Consider the following 23051-nt stretch of genomic DNA (forward strand, 5'->3'; position numbering starts at 1 on the left):
CTTCCAAAAGGCTTTCTCTATGCTTGGGGTACCACACCAAATAAAAACGGACAATGGCCCAGCATACATTTCACAGAAGGTTCAAACATTTTTTAATTTGTGGGGTGTTACTCATGTTACAGGAATTCCCCATTCCCCAACAGGACAAGCAATTGTTGAGCGTGCACATAGTACGTTGAAGCGGCAGCTTCAAAAACAAAAAGGGGGAATGATTGGGGAACCACCACAGGCATGTTTAGATAAAGCAGTTTATGTTCTTAACTTTCTCCATTACGGGGATAATTCTTCTTTACCTCCTCTTTTTCAGCATTTCTCTTCTCTTTTTTCAAAACAGGATTTGCAAAAAGACATCAAAGTGCATGTTAGAGATCTAATTACTGGCCAGTGGAGTGGACCATGTGAATTATTAACCTGGGGCAGGGGTTATGCTTGTGTCTCTACAGATGCCGGCCCTCACTGGGTTCCTGCTCGGTGTGTTCGGCCTGTGCTGGAACCTGCATCAGGCTGAAGGATGGGTAGTTCCACAACCCAAGCAGAATATCTGGGTAACTTTGGCAAATATGACACATCAAGAAACCTTGTGCCTTTCTACTGCGAACCCGGAAAATCCATTCTCCACCTGTTTGGTGGGAGTGCCAGTAGACACATGGCCAATCCCACAAACCCTTCAGGCTTTCTCTCTTTGCAACTCTTCAAAAAATTGTACAGATAATTGGGATGGTGTATATAGTCACCTTCCACAGGTTACGCAAGAACCCCAAGAGCTAGAGTTGCTAGGCTCTGTTATAATGGATGCTTGTGTGTTTTTTAATTACTCCTATAACACCACACGGAGAGGGCAAAATGTGAATGCAACTAATGCTGCTTATCATAATTCAACTGCTTGGTGCAATTATACTTCGACTAACATCTCACGATCTTTTGCTGTTCCTCTTGCATTACCTCCTGGTGTGTTTCTAATCTGTGGAGATCGTGCCTGGGGAGGCGTCCCATCTAAACTAAATGGAGGCCCGTGTAGCCTCGGACGTCTCACGTTATTAACACCAAATGTGTCAATGATTCTGAATATGACTCGAAAACATAAGCGAGTCCCAAGGACCGTTCATCGGTTTGAAAGTTCTTGTCGAGATAACGTTGAATTCTGGAATCCAGGCCAGATCATAACGGCCTCCATATTGGCACCAGGAGTTGGTGTTGCAAATGCCTTAACGACTTTGAATAAGTTGGGATGTTGGCTTAGCAAACAGACTAACGCTACTTCTTTAGCTTTAAGTGGCCTTTTAACTGATGTTGATAGTGTTAGACATGCTACTTTACAGAACAGGGCTGCAATTGACTTTTTGCTTTTAGCGCAAGGACATGGATGTGAAGATTTTGAAGGAATGTGTTGCATGAATTTGTCTGACCACTCAGAATCTATTTTTAAAAGTATACAGCAGCTGAAGGATGGTGTGAGGCGTCTAACAGAAGAGGACGGATTGGATTGGCTTACAAGGATGTTTAAAGGATGGGGACTTTCTGGATGGTTGATATCTCTGGTCAAAACTGTGGGGGTCATGATCTTGGTAATTGTGACTGTGCTTTGATGTTGCCATGTCTTGTCAGTCTTCTGCAAAGGGCCCTGCAGAAGACTGCTTCTGCAATATTTCTAGCACAAATACAAAAAGGGGGAATTGTCGGGGGAGGCAGCGGGTCTGCCTCTAGTCTAACTGAAGAAGAATTTAACCTTGAAGAAATTCCAGTGTATCCATGAGAGGCGAGAAAGTCCTGAGAAGTGCCATGGAAACAAGATTAGAGAACTAAGATAAGAAGAACTGTCCTGACGATTCAGGCGAGAAACTATCACCCAATCGTGAACTGTTAGTTACTAAAGTAAACCAATCCTGTATGAACACCTACTTTGAAGAAGGTTATAAAAAAGCTTGTTAAAACAATAAAGGGGCTTTTGCAGCCATTTTGGTCGCTTTCACACAATCTGATGTTTGTCGTGTCCGTCTCAACTGCGACACCCAACTGGAAAATTCAGTTGCAGTATTCCAGAGTCATTCTCCGATTTTTAACTCATTTGCCTAGGCAGGATCAGTGCTGACATGGAAATATGAAAGACTTCTGTTTGAAAAAATCAGAATATCCTGATTTTCTTAAAAGGAATTCCCATTTTTCTCAGCCAGTCACAGATTCAGGAAACACCTTCAGTTCCTGAGAAGTTGTATTCTCAGCAAAATTGGCTATTAATTTAGCAGTGCTTTGCGTTGGCCGATTAGCAGTCAAACCTACATTTCATCAGACAGAACATGCTGTCTTCTATTTGATATGGCAGAGCCCTGGAAAGACTCCTCCTTCATGCTGTTTATTGAAAACAGGATCCATTTAGGTATAAAAACCAAACAAACAAGCAAAAAAAACCTCTTGCAGTTTCAGCAAGTTAACTCATCAGTATTGGCTTCTGTGATAGATAGTAAACTATTTATTCATCAAATTCAGTTAAAACAATGGAGAAGTAAATCACCACCTGAGCTATGTAAAGCTAATATTGCTACATTGTATAAAACTAACCGACTAACAGAAAGCGCTTAGCTTAACTAACATAATAAATCAAGGCTGTGTAGGGGGTAGGTAGAAGATATAGTGGTGCGTCCTTATCAGAGCTTTAACAGAGACATGTAGAGACAAGAGGCAAGCAGAGACATGTCAGAGAACTACAGAGGCTGCGCAGAACCTTGGGGTGAAAAGTTCAACGGCGAGGAAGAGGAGATACTTCATCTCTACGACCACTATTCAGGACTCTGCGACCACCGCCCAGAACTGTTGAAGTTTACTGCGCAGAGAAACCTCATTAAAATATGAAGCGGGGGTAGGCGGGGATAGATTATGAATATATATGAGAGTTTCATTAATATACATCACTTTGTAACACATAAGCAAGACAAAAAAACTTCGAAAGTGCGCGCCATTGGTGGAGTTGAACTCCCCGGCCGCCCAGCGCTGTTTTGCTTGTTGCCGCTTGCTAAATAAACAATTGGAATTTTTATTGGCCCTGTCTCACATCAATTTGAGAATTTACCTGTAACAGCTTCCTTTGTTGAAGCACCTTGAGCCTATTAGAAACATACACCTTCACTGACATCTTGCTGTTCTGCTTGGAAAATTCAGCAAAAAGCTACCTATTTATCTTTGCATGTACATCCACATAAGTTATGTCAGCTGGCTGTCACCAGTGTGACCAAAGTTCTAGGCACACAGGTTACTGACCTCAAAACACACTGTTTGAAGTCCTTGTTTGACATAATTTGTGTTATTCTCTACGTCAATAGCTATTTCATCTGTTGTCTACTATATTTACAACTGAACAAAATAAAGAGAATAGAAACTATTACTCAATGCAGTTTTCCTTAGACATTCTCCTGTCTCACTACAGGAATAATTTCAGCTATGCTAGCAAATATCCTACCTTTTAAGAATAAGGATGTATAGGTATCTGCAATGAACATGAATAATTTCTAATGTTATTAAAAACTCAAAACTTCCAATTTAAGAATCATAGTTGAGAAACATGAACCCCTCACAAAAATGTGCCTGACTTTCCTCTTCATTACTTCAGCTGAAAATCATTCAGAACTACTACAATAAAATCATGCTCCATATTTTCACTGCACGATGAACATGCAACGTGGAGGTAGTATCTGACTTTTTTTAGGGAAGAGTGTACGTATAGCCAAATGAAACTGCGTTCCCAGCAACCAATAACACTGAACTTTGATATGAATTAATGATACAGAGGAAGGGCAGGAACAAAGGGAACTGGGGGGCAAAGGGGAAGATAAGCAACAGACTTGCCTAAAAAGAGGCCAGAAATCCCAAACTTGTGGTCTGTGTTCTCTTCCCATCAGAGGCAGGCATGGGCATTAGCTGTGGTTTCAACAGATCAGACCTGCATTGTGATATTCCCTTACAAACTGCAGCCAAGGAGGAGGGGCAGGGCAGGGAGAAAAAAAGAAAGAGAACAGAGACAGGGGGTTACAGCCAACAATACAATATATCCATCCCAAACAAAGATGGCATGGATCTTCCATCATCCCCATGTCAATGTTCTCAATAATATTCATCAAACAATTTATTAAGAATTCTGAGGTGAAAAGTTTGTTCATAGGAATGTTCCTGTGATGAGGCTTTAATAAATCACAGTTCCTGTATGGAAAGAAATACATACCACATTAGACTTCCCTTGTCAAAGTTCACTGCTGAGATTCTTGGTGGCCACAGCTGCTTTAGACACCCAGTAGCTACTACAGCATTCACCTAAAACTGAAACCAAAACATCAGATAAGAAAAATTGGCATGTGTAACACATACTCAAGCAGCACTGTGGCATAATTTGCAGCGTATAGCTACATTTGTTATACCTGAAATCAAGCCTCATGTTTATTTGTAACAGCAATAGCCATCTGATTAAAAAAATAATAAAACTATAGCATCTATTTCTGAATCATTTGTCTTGGATAATTAATTTGCCAAGAGCATGAGTCACCCAGTTAGAAATGAGTTAGAAAATTACTCATTTCTAACTTTATACTAATATTATCCTTAAAATAAAAGGATTCCTCCCTTACCCCTAAATATTGCATGTTTTGTTTCTTTTCACAATGCCAAAATCTGCTTTATACAGAATTTTTGGATTGTTGGAATAATTATCTTAGGTTTATAACACCATTCACCCAGAAAGATCTTACGGTGCTTTATAAATGTCTGTGTATTCTTCAGTGCACCCCCATACATGATGCAGTACATGACAGTACTTGGCAACACTATACAAAAGCACCTGACTGGAACTGCAGTCAGATCCTATAATCTGTTGAAACAGCAAAGGGAAACTCAGATGCACAAAACTGAATTACTAACAACAGAATTTTGCTGTTTACAGCTCAGTTTTTGCAAAATGGGGTTTATTCTGACTACAGAGGGTCAGATCAGCCAGTGCTTGGTAACACTCATCATTTCAGTGGAAACCTTTCAATTTCTTCAGATTTCAGCTGTGAGCAAACTTTCAGTAAGGAAGCCTGGCCTGCTTCAAAACTCTTCTCATCCTTGGCTGCAGCATGTTGTGACAACATCAGGGCAGCATTAAATGGAGAACTTTATGCTGAACAACATTTGGAAATACTCTCTCTAACTCTGCAAGTCTGGATATGCCCAAAGGCTGCAATCCAGCCAGCCTCCTGCATATTTGACTCCTTGCTGAAGAATTGCCAAAGATGCAACTTCAGAAGCAATTTAGCCAATCTAAGACTGCCTAATAGATGAGAAGCAGCCCTGCTCTTTTGTCCCACCAGCATTTCTGCCTGCTCTTCTGCTGTCCCAGCACCTGTTTGGCCACATGGATCTACTTGCTGATTTGGCTGAAAATAATGGTATAAAAACATGTTTAAAAAACTAGCTGCTCATTAATCAACCCTTTGAGAAGCAACAGAGACTTCATGAGTTTTCATCATCTTTCATCTGCTGGTGCACTTTCAGGGAAGAAGACTGTGCTTCTCTTCAAGGACTGCAAAGAACACTGTAGTCCCATCGCATGGCACAAATACAGGCTCTTCTTTTCAGGAGTATGACTTCATTCTATGCAGGGCAGATGTCTAGTGTGTATTAAGCTCCCTGCCTTCTGTTTTTCCTACAGGATGGGCAATGGCCAGCCTGAAATACTACTAAAACATAAGCTTACAAAAGAAAAAAAAAGGAAGATGAGCTCAGACCAAAACAGGAAATGCCCTGGGCCATTTGTTATTGTCAAAGAGCCATTATTTTCAAGTCCTTTAAAGATGTGACTGGTTAAGAAATTTGTTTTCTAAATGTTAATTCCTTGCCCTTTTATCATGCTTTAGGATAACTGTGTTACCCAATATTAGACATTAAATTTAACATCTAAACTAAGCGGCTAGAAAGCAAGGTTCCTCCAGGGGGCAATTCAGGTTATGGTTATATTGCTTAGCTGTACCATGTAGCATAACTGGAAAGAACAAGAGTTTAACTTAGGCCTGAAACTATTCTGAGCATTTCTCACCACTGGCTCTACAGGAAGCCCAAGTTAAAACATCTGAAGGTCAGTGGCATGACTATCCCACTCCAGTCACATCTTCACTTAAGTTCAAGGAGAAGCCCTGAGTGCCCAAAACCATGATGACATTCCGAGGAATGGTACATAACATCAGAGAATGGCACTAGTTTCTGAGGTCAAGACAGACAGTTGACACTTGCCAAGGATAAAAGAAGCTCTGTCTTGGGTGTCAGAGCCAGAAAGATGAGTAATACTACACTGAAATACTGTAATGGCTGCACTGTAACATATCCTGCTCCTTGGATTTAGCCCATGTTACATGAGCAGTAAGCTTCTTACTCTTGAACCACATCTTTTTGAGGCACCTTATATTTTTGAGACACAGAAGTGTCCAGTCTTCTGGCTTCTACACAGAACTATATATATATATATATATATGTACACACACACCCCCCTTTAGTGGAGATCTTTCAGTTTCTTCAGCTATCAGATAAATATCTGATATTTATTTAGATATATCTTGGTATCTTGGCCAGTTTCCCCATTTCAGAATGGCATGACTCTAGATATGTATTGACTTCATGTTCCAATTTATTTATCTTGTTAAGCTTCTAGTAAGAGGACAGCAACAGTTGAGAATGTAACGAGCAACAGAATGCCTTTGGTAAAGTTTTCTGGGCTGTTCTGAGGGCTCTGGGACCATTAGACAGCTATTTACAGCCTCTGTTTTATATAACACTACAAAAGAAGAAACAGTATTCTCAAAAAAGTAATCCTAAGGATTAAAGCTTGAATTTCTTACACCATGAAGAATTTCCATAAGCAGCCCGGAACTGAAATAAAACTTCTGAAACCTCAGTTGAAATAAAATTCAAACATATGTTTCATTTCAGGAAAGTCAATCCTGAGATTTTTACCTTTAAATAATGGTTACCCATGTTGGTATTTACACAGCTCTGTGGATGATTGAAAAAGAATCAACAACACATGGAGAGAAATAGTTTTACTAGTAAGATTTGGAATTCATGCCCAGCCCTTAACCTGGAGGTTTCAAGCTAACATACTGTCTGCAAAAAAAAATAATTAACATCATGTATGGCAAAAAGTGCAAAACAGGCCTAGTCCCAGACTTAGAGATAAAAAGACATTATGCAAATATTTGCAGAACATAGGCATAGGTTTAGAAATTAAAAAAAAAAAAAAGAAAAAGAAAAAGAAAAAAGGGGACATTTTAGGGAACCAAACAATATTTGGATACACAGTTCAAACACCCTTCATGAAATATAAGCAGCACATATAAAAAACATTTTCTGAAGTAGCCAGTGTTCCTGTACTGTATCTGTCCTTCTGCATTAACCATACCACTCTATTTTTATGTCCAAAGGATGTAACCTTGAAACCCATAGGAAAACTAAGATGGCTGTGTGAAAACAGCGGCAAAGCTCATACTGACTTCTCTAAGTACAGGATTCGATTTATTATTCCAGCTGTATAGCTATTTCTAACAGTATGTCCTGAGACATCAGTAGAATGTCGGCTAGGAGAGAAGAATATTACACACCTAGTTGATACCAACCGTCACTCTTTCTGCTTGTGCTTTCTATGGCAAGGTTTTCAGTTATGTGATTACCAGTAACTCAAAAATGCCTGGTTTACATGATTCAGCATGATCACAACCCAAAGTGAGACAGTGTACCGGCTCTGGCTGGGATGGAGTTAATTTTCTGGGGCACATCACAAATGCCCCAGAAACTATATTTAGCAACCAGTTCTACGGAAAAGCCATCTATGCAGACTTTTCTTAAAAATAAGACAGCACGCAATTTAAGAGCAGTCATCTTTTCTTGTATAAATACACTTTCACAAAAAAACCTTTGACCGTATATTTTTTAAACAATAGTTTTACTATTCACAACATGTATCTTAAATACCTGATAGCTAAGCTATTTGCTACATGACTATGAATCAGTCAGACAAAACAGACTGAATGTTTTGACATTTGACAACAAATTGCATCAGACATTGACACTGACAAACAAAATGAATCAAACAGACAAAACATTTACAGGACAAATACTTGTGTCACAATGTGAAAACAGTTCTTACCATTTTCTCCAACGGAGGCCACTTTTGCTGTTACATTGACTACTGTGATACTGTGTTGTTTGGCCTGATCAGCCAACTCCTGTCTAAATGCTTCAGCCCCTTTCAGCAATAAAGAAGTAAAATACTTAGCCATCACTGGTGGTCTTACAGCATCTGTGCCAGAGTTACAGAAAGACCCTAGAAAACGCAGAAGAAAAATAAAAGTTGGGTTTTTTTCCCCTCCAGTTAGTAAAGCTTCAGTTTCCTTTGGTAGTAAAACATATAAATATATATATATGCACATACATACACAAAATATTTCTCAATTATTATTCATCTTGAGAGTCTATTAAATTTTACTCCAGATTGGCAGTTTAAATGAGTAGGGTATGTCACAGAAACATTTAAGAAACATACTTTATCATCATTTATGCTGTGATGATGTTAAAAAGCTCCTGTGAGGTTAAGAATGCACTGTATTAGGCAAACATGAGTACAACTGCGCTAATGGAAGGCCCTAATGATCCTGCCTTGAAAAGCTTCCTAATCATAGTAACAAAAGATTTAAATGGATGGATGGATGGATGGATGGATGGATGGATGGATGGATGGATGGATGGATGTAAAAAATATACAGCACACTAATACTGAAAAAAACTGCATTACTAATTCCTCAAAATATCCAAGCCATTCACTTATTTTAGTTGCTAGAGCCAGTATAGAACACTATTACTGTGAGGCACTTGGTTACACACGCTTCTTTAAGAGCTGTTCGAATTAAAGTGACCTGAGAACCTAAGTACACTCATACACTTGGTAAGCGTAATGATCCAAGACACACAATTATGTTTTCAGGTACATTTTTAAGCCTGTTGATGAGAGATAGAAGTTTCTGATTTCAAAATGCTAGATCTGACCTTCAAAACAGTAATCATTTATATTACCGTATTGCAGAGAATAATCGATTTTGAAACTATTTGGTTTAATTACAAGATTAAAAGGTTGGTTAAAGCTGAAATGATCTCTTTAGCTCATCAGAGAATTATGCAATAAATCAAAGGGTAGAATGAATAACCAGGGTGGAGGGAGAAACAGCAATAGCTTTTTTGTCTCAGTTGCACTCTTTCCAAGGACTAAGTCTTGAGTTATTCAAATTGAACAACATACATCTTAGTAAATATAGTTCTTCTATACAATACAAAACAATACAGCTCCTGCTCAAGGAGTAATACTATGTTTGCCATGTACATGCTTTCAAATGAAGCTATGAAGATTTGAAAATTATATGCTGAGCACATGTAGCACATTTTTATAACACAAAACCCTGTCATGGGACCAGGTGGCCTCAATGCATCTATGAAAAGCACACATGCAGCAGTACCTAAACATGCCTTAACACAACCATGCCTCCAGCTGTGAGCTCCCTGTCTCTTCTCTTCTCAGTGAATGACTTTAAACGACCACAGGGCAACAGGCAACCCCAACACCTTACTTGCCACAGCAGCCAGCCCTGGCGCTGGGAAGCCGCCAGAGGCCAAGTGTCAAGGCCCGAGTCCAGCACCAGGTGCTATGGCTTGCCTCCAGCAGCCCATCAGCGATCCCCTCCTTCCTCCCCAGGCCCCCGGCTGGCTATTTCACACTGCCATGTGCTGCTCAAGCCCCCTCTTTGCCGGTGGGTCTGGGATTCATTTTCCAGACTGTATTTTATGCTTCCAGAGCACCTCAAGGGAGCGGCCTCATGACCATCCGCCAACTCCTTCCTCCCACCCTGCCCGAACTCCCGCAATTACTCAGTTAACCAAATTACCCACGAAACAGCCGCAGCATTTGGAGGCCGGCGGCTGGCAGAAAGCCCCTGCCCCTGGGGAAAGGGCCCCGACTACAGATACCGCCGGGGACGGCTGCGGCTCCGGCCCCACACCGCCGTGGGGCTCCAGCCAGCCGCCCCCCACCCTGCAGGGCTGGACCCCGCCTGCTCCCGGCCGGGGACGCCCAGCCCCGCTCGGATCTCCTGGGCCTCGACGCCGTCACCTGCCCCCGGGGTGACGCCTCCCGAGCTGGGGAGCGCCCGCGGCAGCCCCCAGGCCGGGCGCCTTCTGCCGGGGCTGGGTGCGAGGGCCCGGCGGGGTCGGGGCGGCAGCGGGTGGTCTGTGGCCTCGCTTCGCGCCGAGGCGGCTTCCGCCAGCGCTGCCGGGCCAGCGGGGCCGGTGGGGCCTTGACGGTGGGGCCGAGGTGCTACGGCTGGACGTTACGGCGGGCCTCGCGCTCCGGGCCCCGTCACCTTGTCTCCCGTCGTTAATTGACGTAAGTTCAGGTCCCTTTGAAGGAAGAGACGCTGTGCTGGCCGACTGACACCGGACCGCAACGTGAATATCGTCTGCTTGCCAGTGACTGCCTCTGCGCCCCTCGGTTCAAGGGAAGGCTTGAACGTATGCACGCTGATGCACAACAATTACACGGACAAACTCAAGTCATTTTTCTCTTAAGTTTGTGCCTTTAAAGCTAATCTTGAGCAGGAAACAAGCAAATAGTTGAAGAATTGAAAGTCAGCTGTGGAAAAAATATATTGGATGAACTGGGAAATGTGACACTGAAGAAGCAGCTTATTGCTTAAAAGACATAAAGGAAAATATACCTATATCAGTAAAGAAGAATGCACAAATCAACAGCCTGCAAAGTCATGAGTTCACAAAATCAGCTGTATATGACTTAGAAATAATGTCACCTGAAGGCAATTGATGGCACTGGGCCAACGAGGGTACCACTATATAGGTTCAAATTAAAGGCAGTGTGAAATGCACCCACAGGACTGTGCAAATCACAAGATCAATGACACGCACTGCCCTGAAAGACAGGTGAAAAGGGGCTGATATGGCAGACTACCAAGAAGGTAACGCAGCACACCATTTTCCTCCAAGGCACCTCTGTGACAAGGAACGGGAGCTTTCCTGCCAGTCAGCTCCAAACAAGCCCTGCAGAAGAAGGACTCTCCTCCAACCAGGATGGGAAGGCAGCGCTGTCAGGGCACAGGGAAGCGCAGCAGAACCAGGAGTGCTGAGGGGAAACTGAAGTGCTTTGTCAGTTCCCCGGGGAAGATGAGTTGAGTACAAAGACGCTGAAGCCAGTTCTGGTTTGGCTGCTGCTCAGATGTGCTGAAGGATGCTGGGCCAAGTCCCAGAAGTGTTGACTGTGTCTCTAATTTCTTCTGACAGCAGTGTAAAAGCTACCCGAGATACGCTGTCTCAGAGGGCATCATCTCATCACTCTGATGAGGAGACTATCCACAACTTTTCAATCCTGTCCCAAATATAAGGAGCATAAGTTTCTAAGGGTAATGATGAGAGCTGTAACAAGTAATTCATAAAAAAAATCTTTTCCCCTTGCAGAGTGGCAACCTTGCTCCACAAGTTATAGAGGACTTAAAAAGAAACATAATTTCAGGAGCTAATGAGTTAACACTTTTGGCAGCAGATATTTTTGTTGCAACTGGCTGTCCTTGCATAAACTACTTTAAGGAGAATATATTGGTGAAAAGCCATATAGGTTATTTACATAGATAGAGTTTCATCATCTCCCACTCCAAAACAGGCTGGGTTGGTTATGCTGATGTAATGTTTTCTTTATCATGGTTTGTGTGAGGCTAGGAGCACATGTTAGATTGTGTTTTGCTCTTTTAGTATGTTGATGGTAGTCCTTTGAGATACTAGTTTAAATTACGCAGCATGTGCAGTATTTTAAAATCAGTTTCAGAAATCTAATATTCAAACAAAACCAAAATACTGCTTGTACTATGAGCTTTGTTATGCCCCAAGTTCTGCAGAAAACAGCACCCAACATTTTTAGGAATATACCTTGAAAAATATTCCGAGAAGATCTTCAGTTTTCCTTTTCAACAAGTAGAAGAGAACAACTTTCAGGTTTGCTCGCAGGAGCTAATTTTCCCCTTTATTTGAGAACCATTCTCAGTCCCTTCCTGGTATGAAAAAGGTGGTTTGGCATTAGGTTAGTTCAGTAGTTTGAATTCACTGTTCTGTTCAGGATAGAAACTAAAATACTTTTAAAAAAGTTAGCCTAAGTCTTAAAGAATGTCTACAAGAGCTTTTCGGTTTTGTTTGGCAAGCAATTTCAAATCCAAAATCGCATCACTTTCTGCTGTTAAAACACACCGACTCTTGCAACATGGTCTGCATCTGAACTGAAATCAAGCACACATCTTTTACTGATACGACACAACCTCTGTTTAACGAAAGATGGGATATAATCTTAAAGACAACCTCATCAAAGCAGCTGATACAGGATCTGTGTAGAATTATTCTTTTACAGAATTGCTTGCACTAGCTGGCATTTTCTTCAAATGAAAGACAAACGTTTGGTTTTGGTAGTTATTGACTACTTTCAAGTTACTTTTCCTTTTATTTCAATTTAAAACAGGCAGACATTCTTTATTAAAGTTCAAAGAATTCCTGTCTGAGTCTAAAGAGAAACTTATGGTGATTTTTGTTACCTAAATCCGTACATTTCCATACTCTGGGTGCCTGCAACACAGAAGCCTCAGAGAACACCCCTCGCAGCGCAGCGCGCCCCCACTGCGAAGCCCAGCCGCCGCCTCAGAGGAAACCTCCCCCCCGCACCGCCAGCCGGGCTGCCCGGCCCGGCCCGGCCCGGCCCCGCCGCGTGCCCCCCCCAGACTACATTTCCCGCCGAGCCTTTCGCCGCGGCAACGTCCGCCCTCCCTCGCCGGCGGTCGCGTGACGGCGCCGAGCTCTGCCATTGGTCAGATTTGAAAAGAATCGCGGCCGTGCCTTAGTTTTGTTGGTGAGTCGCAACGGTTGCCTGGCGGAAGTCGGTGGCTGGGCTCGCTCAGCCTGCCGTGCGCTCTCCGGTAAGGGGTTGTGGGGCTGTCGGGCTGCCGGCCGCTCGCTAGAGGAGGGAAGGAGGCGGCGGTTTCGACCTCGGGGTCGCGGAGCTGGGAAGCGGTGCTGGGGGGTCTGCGTGGCGGGCGGTGCTGAGGCCTCTTCCCCTCGCTTCTCCCCTGGCACTACGGTGGGTGAAAACTTGTGGAGCGGGGGATGTGTGTGTGAAAACTTTTAGGTACTGCTGAGGGGCGTGCAAGTCACGGGTAGCGTCCAGGGCTATGACCAGGCCATGCGACAGTGTCCCGTAAGAACGGGACAACACTGCGAAGCCTTGCAGTGAGAGATTGGTAATTGCGGAGGAAAACTTTTCTTTTAAATTTTTTAAAGTGTAAGTACGGATGCGTTATGTTTCTTTATAAGCTGCCAGCTGTGAGGTTTGGAGCCTTTTCAACCCTTGTGCTGTGTGACAGTGCTACAGGTTGTGTGTGTACCGTGACCAGGTTTTGCTTTGTGTGCCATTCTGGATACCCTTCTCTTAAGGTGTCTGCAGCTCTAAACTCTGTTGTCACGATAAGCAGAATTACAATAACGTATCCCAGTATACAAGTACATTTTAGAGGCTACAGCCGGGCAGTATACCTGTTTACCCCAGAACATCTAAGGTAATTACAGTGCTGTATGACACAATGTGCAGACAGATGGACAGTTTGCATCTTGTGTTTTACATGCTATTAGTGGTTCAACCTGACTTATCTGAATGCTGGGCTCATATGAATGCTTTGAATTCCAGCTTTACATACATAGCTTAATGTTTGTATTTTGCCCCTTAGGTAAAAAAGCACAGAGTGAGAGCATAATCTCGACAAATCACACTTTAAAATAAGCTTATATTTAAAACAACTAAACTGTCAGTTACCTAACAACTATGTTTCCTGTCAAGGTCTGGTAAGAGTTTTGCCCTGTGACTTTGTGTAGCTGATGAGGAAGACTTCTAGATCGTGACAGCACAGGTATGTTTCTTTCCAGTAGTAGCTTATTCCCAACTTGGTGTTTGTTCAAGCTTTGTCAGTATTTCAGGCCAAGTTTTTCCTGGTTTTCATATAGTTGTCTGACAAAATAAGAACTGTAGATTAAACTAAACATTGCTGCTTAGTTTATGTATAGCTTTACCTCATTTGCCTCTTGGTGAAGTTTGTCTGGCTTCATGAAGCCTTGTATCTGCCTTTTACAAGCTAGATAGTCAGGCTGAACTGTTAAATGTTTTGACACCAAAGTGCTGGCATATTTCAGGTTTTTTGCTGGGCGGAACAAAAATATTACGACTGCTTAATAGGCAACACCTTTTCTGAACCAGCCCTGGTCTGTCCACTGTTTTAATGAATGCTGTGTGTTCTCCATTAGTATTTAGAGACAAAATATATATACGTGGCTGTAGCATAGACATGGGAATGTAGTATTAGACCATTGACTCATCATGTCCAAAGCTTCAAAACTGTAGGAGACCATGTGGTAGATGTCTAATTGCTGGAATGCTTGCTGCCATAGTCTATGAGCCCAGTGAGTTGCTGTCATAGTCTGTGAGCCCAATGAGTTAAACTTAATTCATAACAAAAGCTGCCAAGCCACGTCTGTAACATCACAGGAAAAAGCAACTGGAGAGTGAAGGGCAGACAAAATATGCTAATATTTTGAAATAAAATGCACTTTTTAAAGATTATTTTGAAATCTACCTGTCTACTATCAACGCTGAATCAATTTACTTTCATTTTCTATAGCAAATTTTCACTGCCCAGATTCTGAGATGCACAAAAATCATTAAATTTTGGATTAATAGATGAATTGCTGATCTATAAAATGACTGAAAAAGTTACTAAAAAGCAATTCTGTAACTTGCCCTCTGGCATGAGGTCTAATTTTCTAGTGTCCCCTTAATAGCTAAAACTATATGCTAGTCTTCAGAATTTTTCTGAACTCTGTCATGCATTAAGCTACATTGTGTTATATTTATAATACCAATTATTTATCAGGTCCTGCAGAGATAACCATGAAGTCTGGGTTACTCTTGCAATGAACTTTTATTCTAAATGGACACAATAATGGGATGATGGAGAAACGGATGTGGAACAATATGATTGTTTGGTGTTTTTATTTTTTAATTCTATCTTCCTTGTCAAACATGGGTTTTAGCAAGGTTGTGGTATATGTGTAAGGCTTTTTCCCTCGTAAACAGTTGCTTTGCATTGAAAGAAGAATGGCTGGTCTTGTTTCATCGTGATGTGAACTCCATTGCAGACCCTCTCCCCAGCTATCAGAAACTTGCTGTGTAAATTTTGAATAGGATAAAGAAAGCTTTCTCCTTAAAGAAACTGCAGCTATCAGTTTCAGATTGGCTTGTCTTATATAAGAGACTTCAGAAGCTCTATGTTATGTGATCAGAAAACAAAAGAAGGATTTTATTTTATCTCGCAGGATGGAACCAAATTTGGATAAAGAGGAATTTTTCAGACCATCCTATATTGCTAGTGCTGAGCCACTTCAAAGAACAGGGCCAGTAAGTGTGGAAGACCTTAAAACAGATCTCTCTGGTGATTTTTCTTTGGTTTCTTCAGACTCGGACACAAGCCAGGTAAGAAAGCTTTAACGTTTGCATTGTTTGGATATTTTTTAATAAGCTTAGTCTTTTCATCAATACGAATAATCAGAATTTTACAGAGAAGATGAAAAGCATCTTTAGTATGTTTTTAATTTGGAGGAGATAGATAGGATTAGACTAAGTTGTGTGGCACTGCATTGATACCTTATTGGGCGCATCAGTCTTGGAGCAGCTTAATCATAGAATGTTTTTGTGGGTTTCATTCTTGATTTCTCATTGCCTTAGTGTCGTGTGTGTGTGTATATATATATGCTGCAAGATTATGAACTCTTAAGTTATCACAGCGAACTTCTGCAGAGGCCTAAGCACTTGTGAAAACTGATGTAGTGAATTACTTTTGCTTCTCTTGTCATCAAATAAGTCTGTTCAAAGTAGCCTGGTGAAAATAAAACTGCCTTAAGATGCTAGCTATCCAACAAAGAAGCTAGTCAAATTTCTAACTTCCTTATTTTTTTTTTATTTAAGAGGAACGTTTTGGAGCCTAAGGGACACATACAAGTTTGCCTGCGTATTAGGCCATTTACATCGTTGGAGAGAGAAAATGAATTGCAGGTGTGACATTTATATAACTTGAAAATACCTTAAATGTATACTTGGGGTTTTTGGTTTGTTTTTTCCTCTAAGCTGAGCTTTTCATACACTTTTCATGCCTGCATTGTTTCTGGTTCCTTTTAATAGAGCTGTGTTTCGATTGAAGATTCAACAAGTGTCATACTGAAGCCACCCCAATATTCTTTGAGTCGACTGAGTGAAAAAACTGTTGGACAGAAGTTCACTTTTTCACAAGTAAATGAATTGTCTTTAAAAATTTTTAATCTTTTCCTGGAAAAATTTGTTTAACTTTATATTATTAAATAGCAATCCAACTAGATTTTTAAACTGTCAATAGTCTTTAAGATTATAAACATACAGAATTTAAAGGATTCTTTAAAAGTCTCTAATGATTGCTGAAACAAAATAAAGATGTTTCTTGGTAATGCTCAGGTGTTTGCCCCTGAAACAACTCAAGAAGAATTTTTTGAAGGCACCATGAAGCAACCAGTGCAAGACTTCTTAGATGGATATAATCGTCTTATTTTTACATATGGCGTTACAAATGCTGGGAAAACCTACACATTCCAAGGTATAAGTAGAAATGTGTTCTTGAATGAAATTCCTTTTTTTTTTTTTTTTTTTGAGAGGATTACTTCTAGCAGAAATATTATAACTCTTTCCTTTATTTAAGCTGTAGGCCCTGTACATTGGCTTCTCTTGAATAATAATAATAATAAATAGCCTTTGAAAGTCTCCTTCCATAACCAATATCACTAAACTGCCAACTGACAGTCACTGCCAGAGTTTACGTAAACATACAGTGGTATTGCTTTGTAAGGCTGTAATAATTTCAACCAGGTGTATGTGACTTCTTTTTTCCTCCAAGTATCTAGAGGGTGGAGGGGGGAGTTAAGAAAATATGTGTTCTGTATATCAGAATGTGAAAAGTGTGTAAGTCCAGACTCATATTTTCTTAATCATTATTATAAAGGTCATATGCATCTTATATGCATTGTCTCCAAATAAGGAATAGTATTTGAGTCCGTTTCAATTATTACAGGCAGAGCATAAATGTTTTGAAACATATTTGAGTACTTCCAAGTATTTCTGTCTTGTCTCGAGTTTCTGAGTTTATCAATAATATCCTAGGAGACCTTGTCTCCTGATGTACTGTTTCTGTACTGTTAAAGCTCAATATCCTTTCTGGTTGGAAGATGTCATTCTTTAATTATTTTTCAAAACATTTTAACAAATAAGGTGGCTTGATTTAGATGGAAACAATTTCTCCTGTAATAAAATGGCAGTTCTAGATTCTATAATGCTTATTTTATACACAGAAGTAGTAGAAGGACACTATGTCTTATGCCATATGAAATTGATCTTTATTGAAGTGACATTGTCTTCTAAGTGATCTTCTGTTAGGTAGATTATAACTAAAGACTACTGCCAGTATTTTCAGTTATCATTAATCTGGGGCAATGATGGCATGCTCTGTCCTAATAAATAATAGGTAAATAACAACCCCCCAAAATTCCTAAAGTGTACAGTCCCGCATGCTTGGCTAGTTTGGGCTATATTGTGTGGGTTTTCAAGACTTTTTGATTCATGTCTTTTCAGACTCTGCAGACTTTTTCATGCTATTATATTTTTCTAGGACTTAACTATCAACTTGTGATAAGAACTGTCAGGGCAGAATGTTGCCTACGGGGTGCCATGATTTCCTCTTCTGTTATTCCCAGTATTGTCAATATAGCCTTTCCTTTGTGGCAGTACATGGCAGTCTGTATTCAGTCAATGGCAAGGGACTTAAGTGAAAGATGCAACAGTTTTTTAGGACTGTTTGTTGTTTGCCAGTGACTGCTACTTTGTTCATGTGAGGTTGAATTACAAGTGGCATTACGAGAAACAAAAAATTACGAGTAGATGAGGAGAAACAAATGTAATCCAACAGTACTTTAGTATGTTATTTGGTTCCTAGCTTGGTGTTTGAGTGCCAGCTAGATTTTACATAGGTTCTGACTTGGGCAGCACAGCTAGTGCTGTAACTGGTGAAAGCCCATCTGTCTCAGGAGCGGTAGGAGTTATCAGAGGCTGGAAGATAATGCTGTCAGTCTGAGACAGGATAGTTGTTTCTCTTCCATTCTCCCCTCTTTCCTCTCCTCTCTGGTTTAGAAATCAAAGTTAAGTGAACCCTTTTTAAACTTGCATCTGGATTCAGAAAGATCAAGTGTTCACTGAGGCTTTTATCTGACTCCTTTTTGCCTTTCATGTGCAAAAGTAGGATGCTTTGGTAGGAAAGGGTCTGGGACAGGGAAAGGAGTGAGTCTTCACAAGGCTTCTAGAACTTTTTTGGTAGGGTCTGTGGAATTAGTACAGGACTGCAGCTGAGAGAGGAGTCATCAGTTGTATCTGCAGATTACTTCCTTGAGAGAGAGAGTGAAGGCAGCCTATGAAATGCAATTGAAAAACTGCAAATCTCTATTGAATGTGCGTTGGTTGTGGTTGGTTTGTTTTTTGTTTTTTTTCCTTAAGGCTAAGTTTATGCAGAACACCCCATCAGTTTTTATGTTCTGCCCCTTACTGTCTAAGGGGTAGAGCATGAGCTGTTGCTGAAAGCCAAATACCTTTCAGAACACTAATGACATTGCTATTACCTTGAGAATAAAAAACCCACTGCTTCGTGCTGTAAGTGGCCTCCAAATCCATCATGTATGCCTTGAGATTAGAGTTGCTTATCTTTCTGTCTTTGTTTATTTGTATATCTTGTTCACAGTAATAATTAGGGTCTTTCTTTGGTATGTTGCTTTCAGGGACAGAAGATGACATCGGTATTCTGCCAAGGACTATGGATATGTTGTTTAAAAGTATTCAAGGGAGGCTATACACAGCAATGGATTTCAAACCCCATCGGTGCAGAGATTATATAAGGCTGACTAGAGACCAAGTGAAAGAAGAAACTGCTATTAAAAATTCAATACTTCGCCTAACAAAAGAGGTAGAGGAGCACTTCTTTCTGTACTGACGAGTACATGCATCTTTAGATAGCTCAATGTTACCATGTTCATTTTTCAATGGGAAGCAACTCTCTGTATTTAAGTATGGAAGTGTCTTTGCTGTCAGGTAGCTCTTCAGATGAGCAGCAAAGTGAGCAATATTGCTGATGAACCCTGTTCTGTGAATTTCTGCCTTGTGGCTGAATACTTTATAGAATGTAAACACTAAGGTTTTTTTCTATAGTTTGAGCATCTGATAATTTATCCTCTGGGGTTACTGGTGCTTAATAAGGATGGAATGCAAATAGTCTCGCCATCTGCGGGGATGCTAGTAGGTCTGCTCCTTTAAACAATTTACTCTCTTCCAGGATACTTGAAAGAAATGAATGATTTTGAGGTTGTTCCCCTCTTCCAGTCTATGCCAATAACCTCAAAGGAAGCAAAGGGTTTTTTGGAACAGCAGAGCTATAAAGCTGTTGGATTTCTAAAGATTTGAATTCAAACAGGTTTCTGCTGGACTTTATTCTTAAACAGTTCACTATTGAGTAGTCCAGAAATACACTTCAGTTTCATGAATTGCTTGGAACTCTAAAGCTGTTTAGTCCAATTACAGTTGTGGGGATTTGTATTTTGTATAAGCATATCTTTTTCCTGGTGTCTTTAACTCTGAAATGAATGCAATAATGTAAGAAAACTGAGCATATGCTAGGAATTGGAACTAGAAATGGATTGCAGTGCATTTTTTATTTTTAGTGAAAAGAATTATCTGCCTAGTGGTATGCTGGGTTATAATACAGTGGTGTGGCTGTTGTGGGATGGAATCTATCTGTTACCTTGATTTTTATCCGAGTTACTTAACTAGAATTCTCCAGTGTGGAAGGCAGGTGGCAGCAGAGTTCTTCAAGACTTCACTTCAAAAGCACAGGCTTATGTTCTATCTAGCTCTAGCAGTCTTTAAGGGCTTCAGAAAAAACGATCATGTATGTGTCCCCTGTAGTTTTGCCACTAAATCTCTAAGCTGAAGTATTGTTCTTATAACAACAGTTTTCAAAGTTTGCACCTACTTCAACAGAGAGAGGTTTGGGTGGGTGTTTTATATGCGTAAAGCTTAAACCTGAAAGTTTTGATTACACACGTATTTAACTATTTCAGGAATTGCTTTATGGAATCCCAGCTTTATATGACATATGCTCTTGACAAAACATTAAAAAAACCCAACCCAAATCACACCTGTTTTTTAATCCATGTTTCTTCTCTTAAGCATACTGGTTTTGGTAGACGAGTTGCACTTCTTTGCAGTTCTGTGCCTAAAAAAACCAAACAACCAAAACTAAGAGTGGGAATGGAGTGTGTGTGTATTAACCTCTATCTGTAGGGATTTGTTTTACTTTGTTTTTTTTTGTTTTTTTTTTTTAAGAATTCAGCAGAAGGAAGTTTTCCTTCTCTTTCTAAAACCTGGGCTTTATTTCAACTGTGATACAGCCTGTATCATGTAGTAGTAAGTTGTTCACTTAATTTCTTAAGTGAACAAGTGTTCTACATTTACCTCTATTTCTGAGAGTTGACCTAGGAAGCTGTAAGATACGGAATCCTGAATTAGCAAAATACCAATACTAAAAAATTTCCAGACTCTCTAGATTCACCAGGTTAAGAATAATGTGTAAACTACAACTGGAGTTCCGCAAATCATCCTGTTAAATCACCCTGTTTCTCTGTGGGGTCCCACCCCTCTATTTTTCTGTGGCTAGTTTTCCTCTGGCTCAGGGAGCTGAAGTGCTCTGTACTGTGATAGGGCCTGATGTAAGGGAAGTGTCAGGGATGAGTATTAAGGTAAGAACAATCCTTTCAATAGGAGTGAACAGGTGCATTGAACTAGACATGATGCCTAGTCAGGATCTTTGTATTGGCATATTGCAACTACACTGTATTACTGTCTAGTAGGAGCTGTTACAAAAGGAACTGGTGATCTACTGTCAACGATGTATCTTAAAGCCTCTGTTCTCTTTTGTAGGTAGACCATCAAGATAGCACTAACAGCAAAGCACCAGTTGGTTGTAAGGGTATGTTTTATATTAAAGAATTGCAATTAAAGCAGGCAAAGAAGCTTTCTTAAAGTCAACAACTGACTTCTGGCCTATGTTAATAATAAAATGACTGCTTGGCATTTTTATATGCCTGTGAATTGGATAGTGATCAATTTATCTGGCCAGAAAACACAAGGATAAAATGGTTAGAAGTTTACCTGAACAGACATTAAATGAGATGAAACTATGGCAAGGAAAAATAGTACTACTTATGCTATGGTTTCTAGTGGTATCCTGACCCTGTATGTAATTAGATAAACCTAATTCTAGCATTTAAAAACTACCTAAATACTAGGTTTGCTTTAAAATGTTAGAATGATATGTACTTGTCAGTTTGATTCTTTTAAAGACATTGAAGAGACTTGAATAATTCTAACAAAGCTGCATGTTTTTGATAGAATTTGCAAGTGGGAAAGGAAGTGGTAGATGAGGTGTCTGGCAGATATGTAGGGTAAGCATGTGACTTCCAGATATTTAAGAAAGGGGAGAAAAGTTTCAAGGGATTTTTGTCTGGGGTAAGTGCTTTTTAGAAGGCTGCTGTAATATCAGTCTTCACTTATTAATTTTTTGAATAAAGTTTATTTTACAAGGTCTATACTGACTTGTAATATTTTGTACTTGACAGATTTGGAAGAACTCTTAAAAGGCTCAGAACAATCTAGCACAACTGCGAAAAATCACGTGAAATTTTCTCTTTGGGTTTCATTTTGTGAGATTTACAATGAATGTTTTTATGATCTACTGATTCCTATGTCAAATGACAAGAAAAGAAAAACACTACGCCTTGCTCAAGACATCAAGGGATGTTCTTATGTAAAAGGTGATTAGAATACATTGCAAATTGCCAAACGTGTAATTTGAGAAGTCAGTCTTCCTGTAATAATATTTATTTCTAGATTAGAAAACTCCTAACTGTATTCACTGTGGCACCAGAAATGTCTGCCTTGGGTATGAAAGGCAACAATCTACATACACAGAAGTATCTGTACCTTTAATAGTGTTTTCTCTCTGTTGTTAACTGTAACTCTTAAAAGCCTGCGTGCACTCCACTGACTTGATATTTCTCTGAAATGGGAGAAATATTGAGAACAATTGACAAATTTTTTAGTGTTTTGATTTTTTCCATTTTCTTAAAAAAGACTCCAAATTCTTACCTATAGTTATAATTGGCTCAACAGTTCTATTTTGTTAGTATTTTCAGAGAATATGTGAGAAAGTTCAGTCTGACTGCAAATTACATTTTACAGTACTCTAATGAAGCCTGTGATGTGATTTGTTGTGGGTTGGGGGAGGCGGGGGGTTAGCAGAACTCTAACAGTTCAGTGTTTGTTTCTGGCCATGGAAATAACAGGTTTCAAATCCTATTTGATTTATAGGTTCTTTGGAAAATCAAGACACCAATTCTAGATTAAAGGCTTTTTTGGAGGTGTTTGGCCTGCTCCTTTTATCTTTTATATGCCAAATTATAATTCAAAAAGCTGAATCAGATGATAAACCCAACTCCTTCATTTCTTCAAAGACTAGAAGAGGTGTGAAGTAGGAAATAGTCTGCTTTGAGCTATGCTTCAGCATAATCTCTTTTTATAACATTTGGAGGTATAAGGCTGTTCCTGATGTTCTTGAGGAAAACCAGCTGATGATTTTCTTATTTTTCTTCCTCACAGCTGGTATTTTTGCTAGTACAATTTTGGTGACCTCTAGTTTAACAGAGGCCATAAAGTTCCATTAGTAGGGTTGTAGGTATTTACTCTAGCCCATACCAAGGTGATATACAGTCATCATATTGCAGACAAAATT

At 40.1% G+C, this 23051-nt stretch overlaps 1 protein-coding gene and 1 long non-coding RNA gene across 2 annotated transcripts in view; one reads left to right on the forward strand and one right to left on the reverse strand.

Annotated features, from left to right (window-relative positions):
* Window positions 1-3281: 3281 nt before the first annotated feature.
* On the reverse strand, window positions 3282-12098 carry LOC141938486 (uncharacterized). The gene is made up of 4 exons (XR_012627309.1): window positions 11986-12098; window positions 8156-8332; window positions 4211-4305; window positions 3282-3956 (listed from the first exon to the last, which is right to left on the reverse strand). It is a non-coding gene; the product is annotated as an uncharacterized LOC141938486 (long non-coding RNA).
* Window positions 12099-15460: 3362 nt separating this feature from the next.
* LOC141938487 (kinesin-like protein KIF20B) overlaps window positions 15461-23051 on the forward strand; it is a 35561-nt gene continuing 27970 nt past the window's right edge. The window contains exons 1-7 of the mRNA XM_074857344.1: window positions 15461-15616; window positions 16109-16195; window positions 16322-16429; window positions 16628-16766; window positions 18988-19172; window positions 21182-21230; window positions 21880-22074. Coding sequence (XP_074713445.1) covers window positions 15461-15616; window positions 16109-16195; window positions 16322-16429; window positions 16628-16766; window positions 18988-19172; window positions 21182-21230; window positions 21880-22074 — 919 coding nt within the window. The remainder of the gene's footprint in view (window positions 15617-16108; window positions 16196-16321; window positions 16430-16627; window positions 16767-18987; window positions 19173-21181; window positions 21231-21879; window positions 22075-23051) is intronic.

Source organism: Strix uralensis, unplaced genomic scaffold (assembly GCF_047716275.1).
Source record: "Strix uralensis isolate ZFMK-TIS-50842 unplaced genomic scaffold, bStrUra1 scaffold_88, whole genome shotgun sequence".
Classification (NCBI taxonomy): Eukaryota; Metazoa; Chordata; class Aves; order Strigiformes; family Strigidae; genus Strix; species Strix uralensis.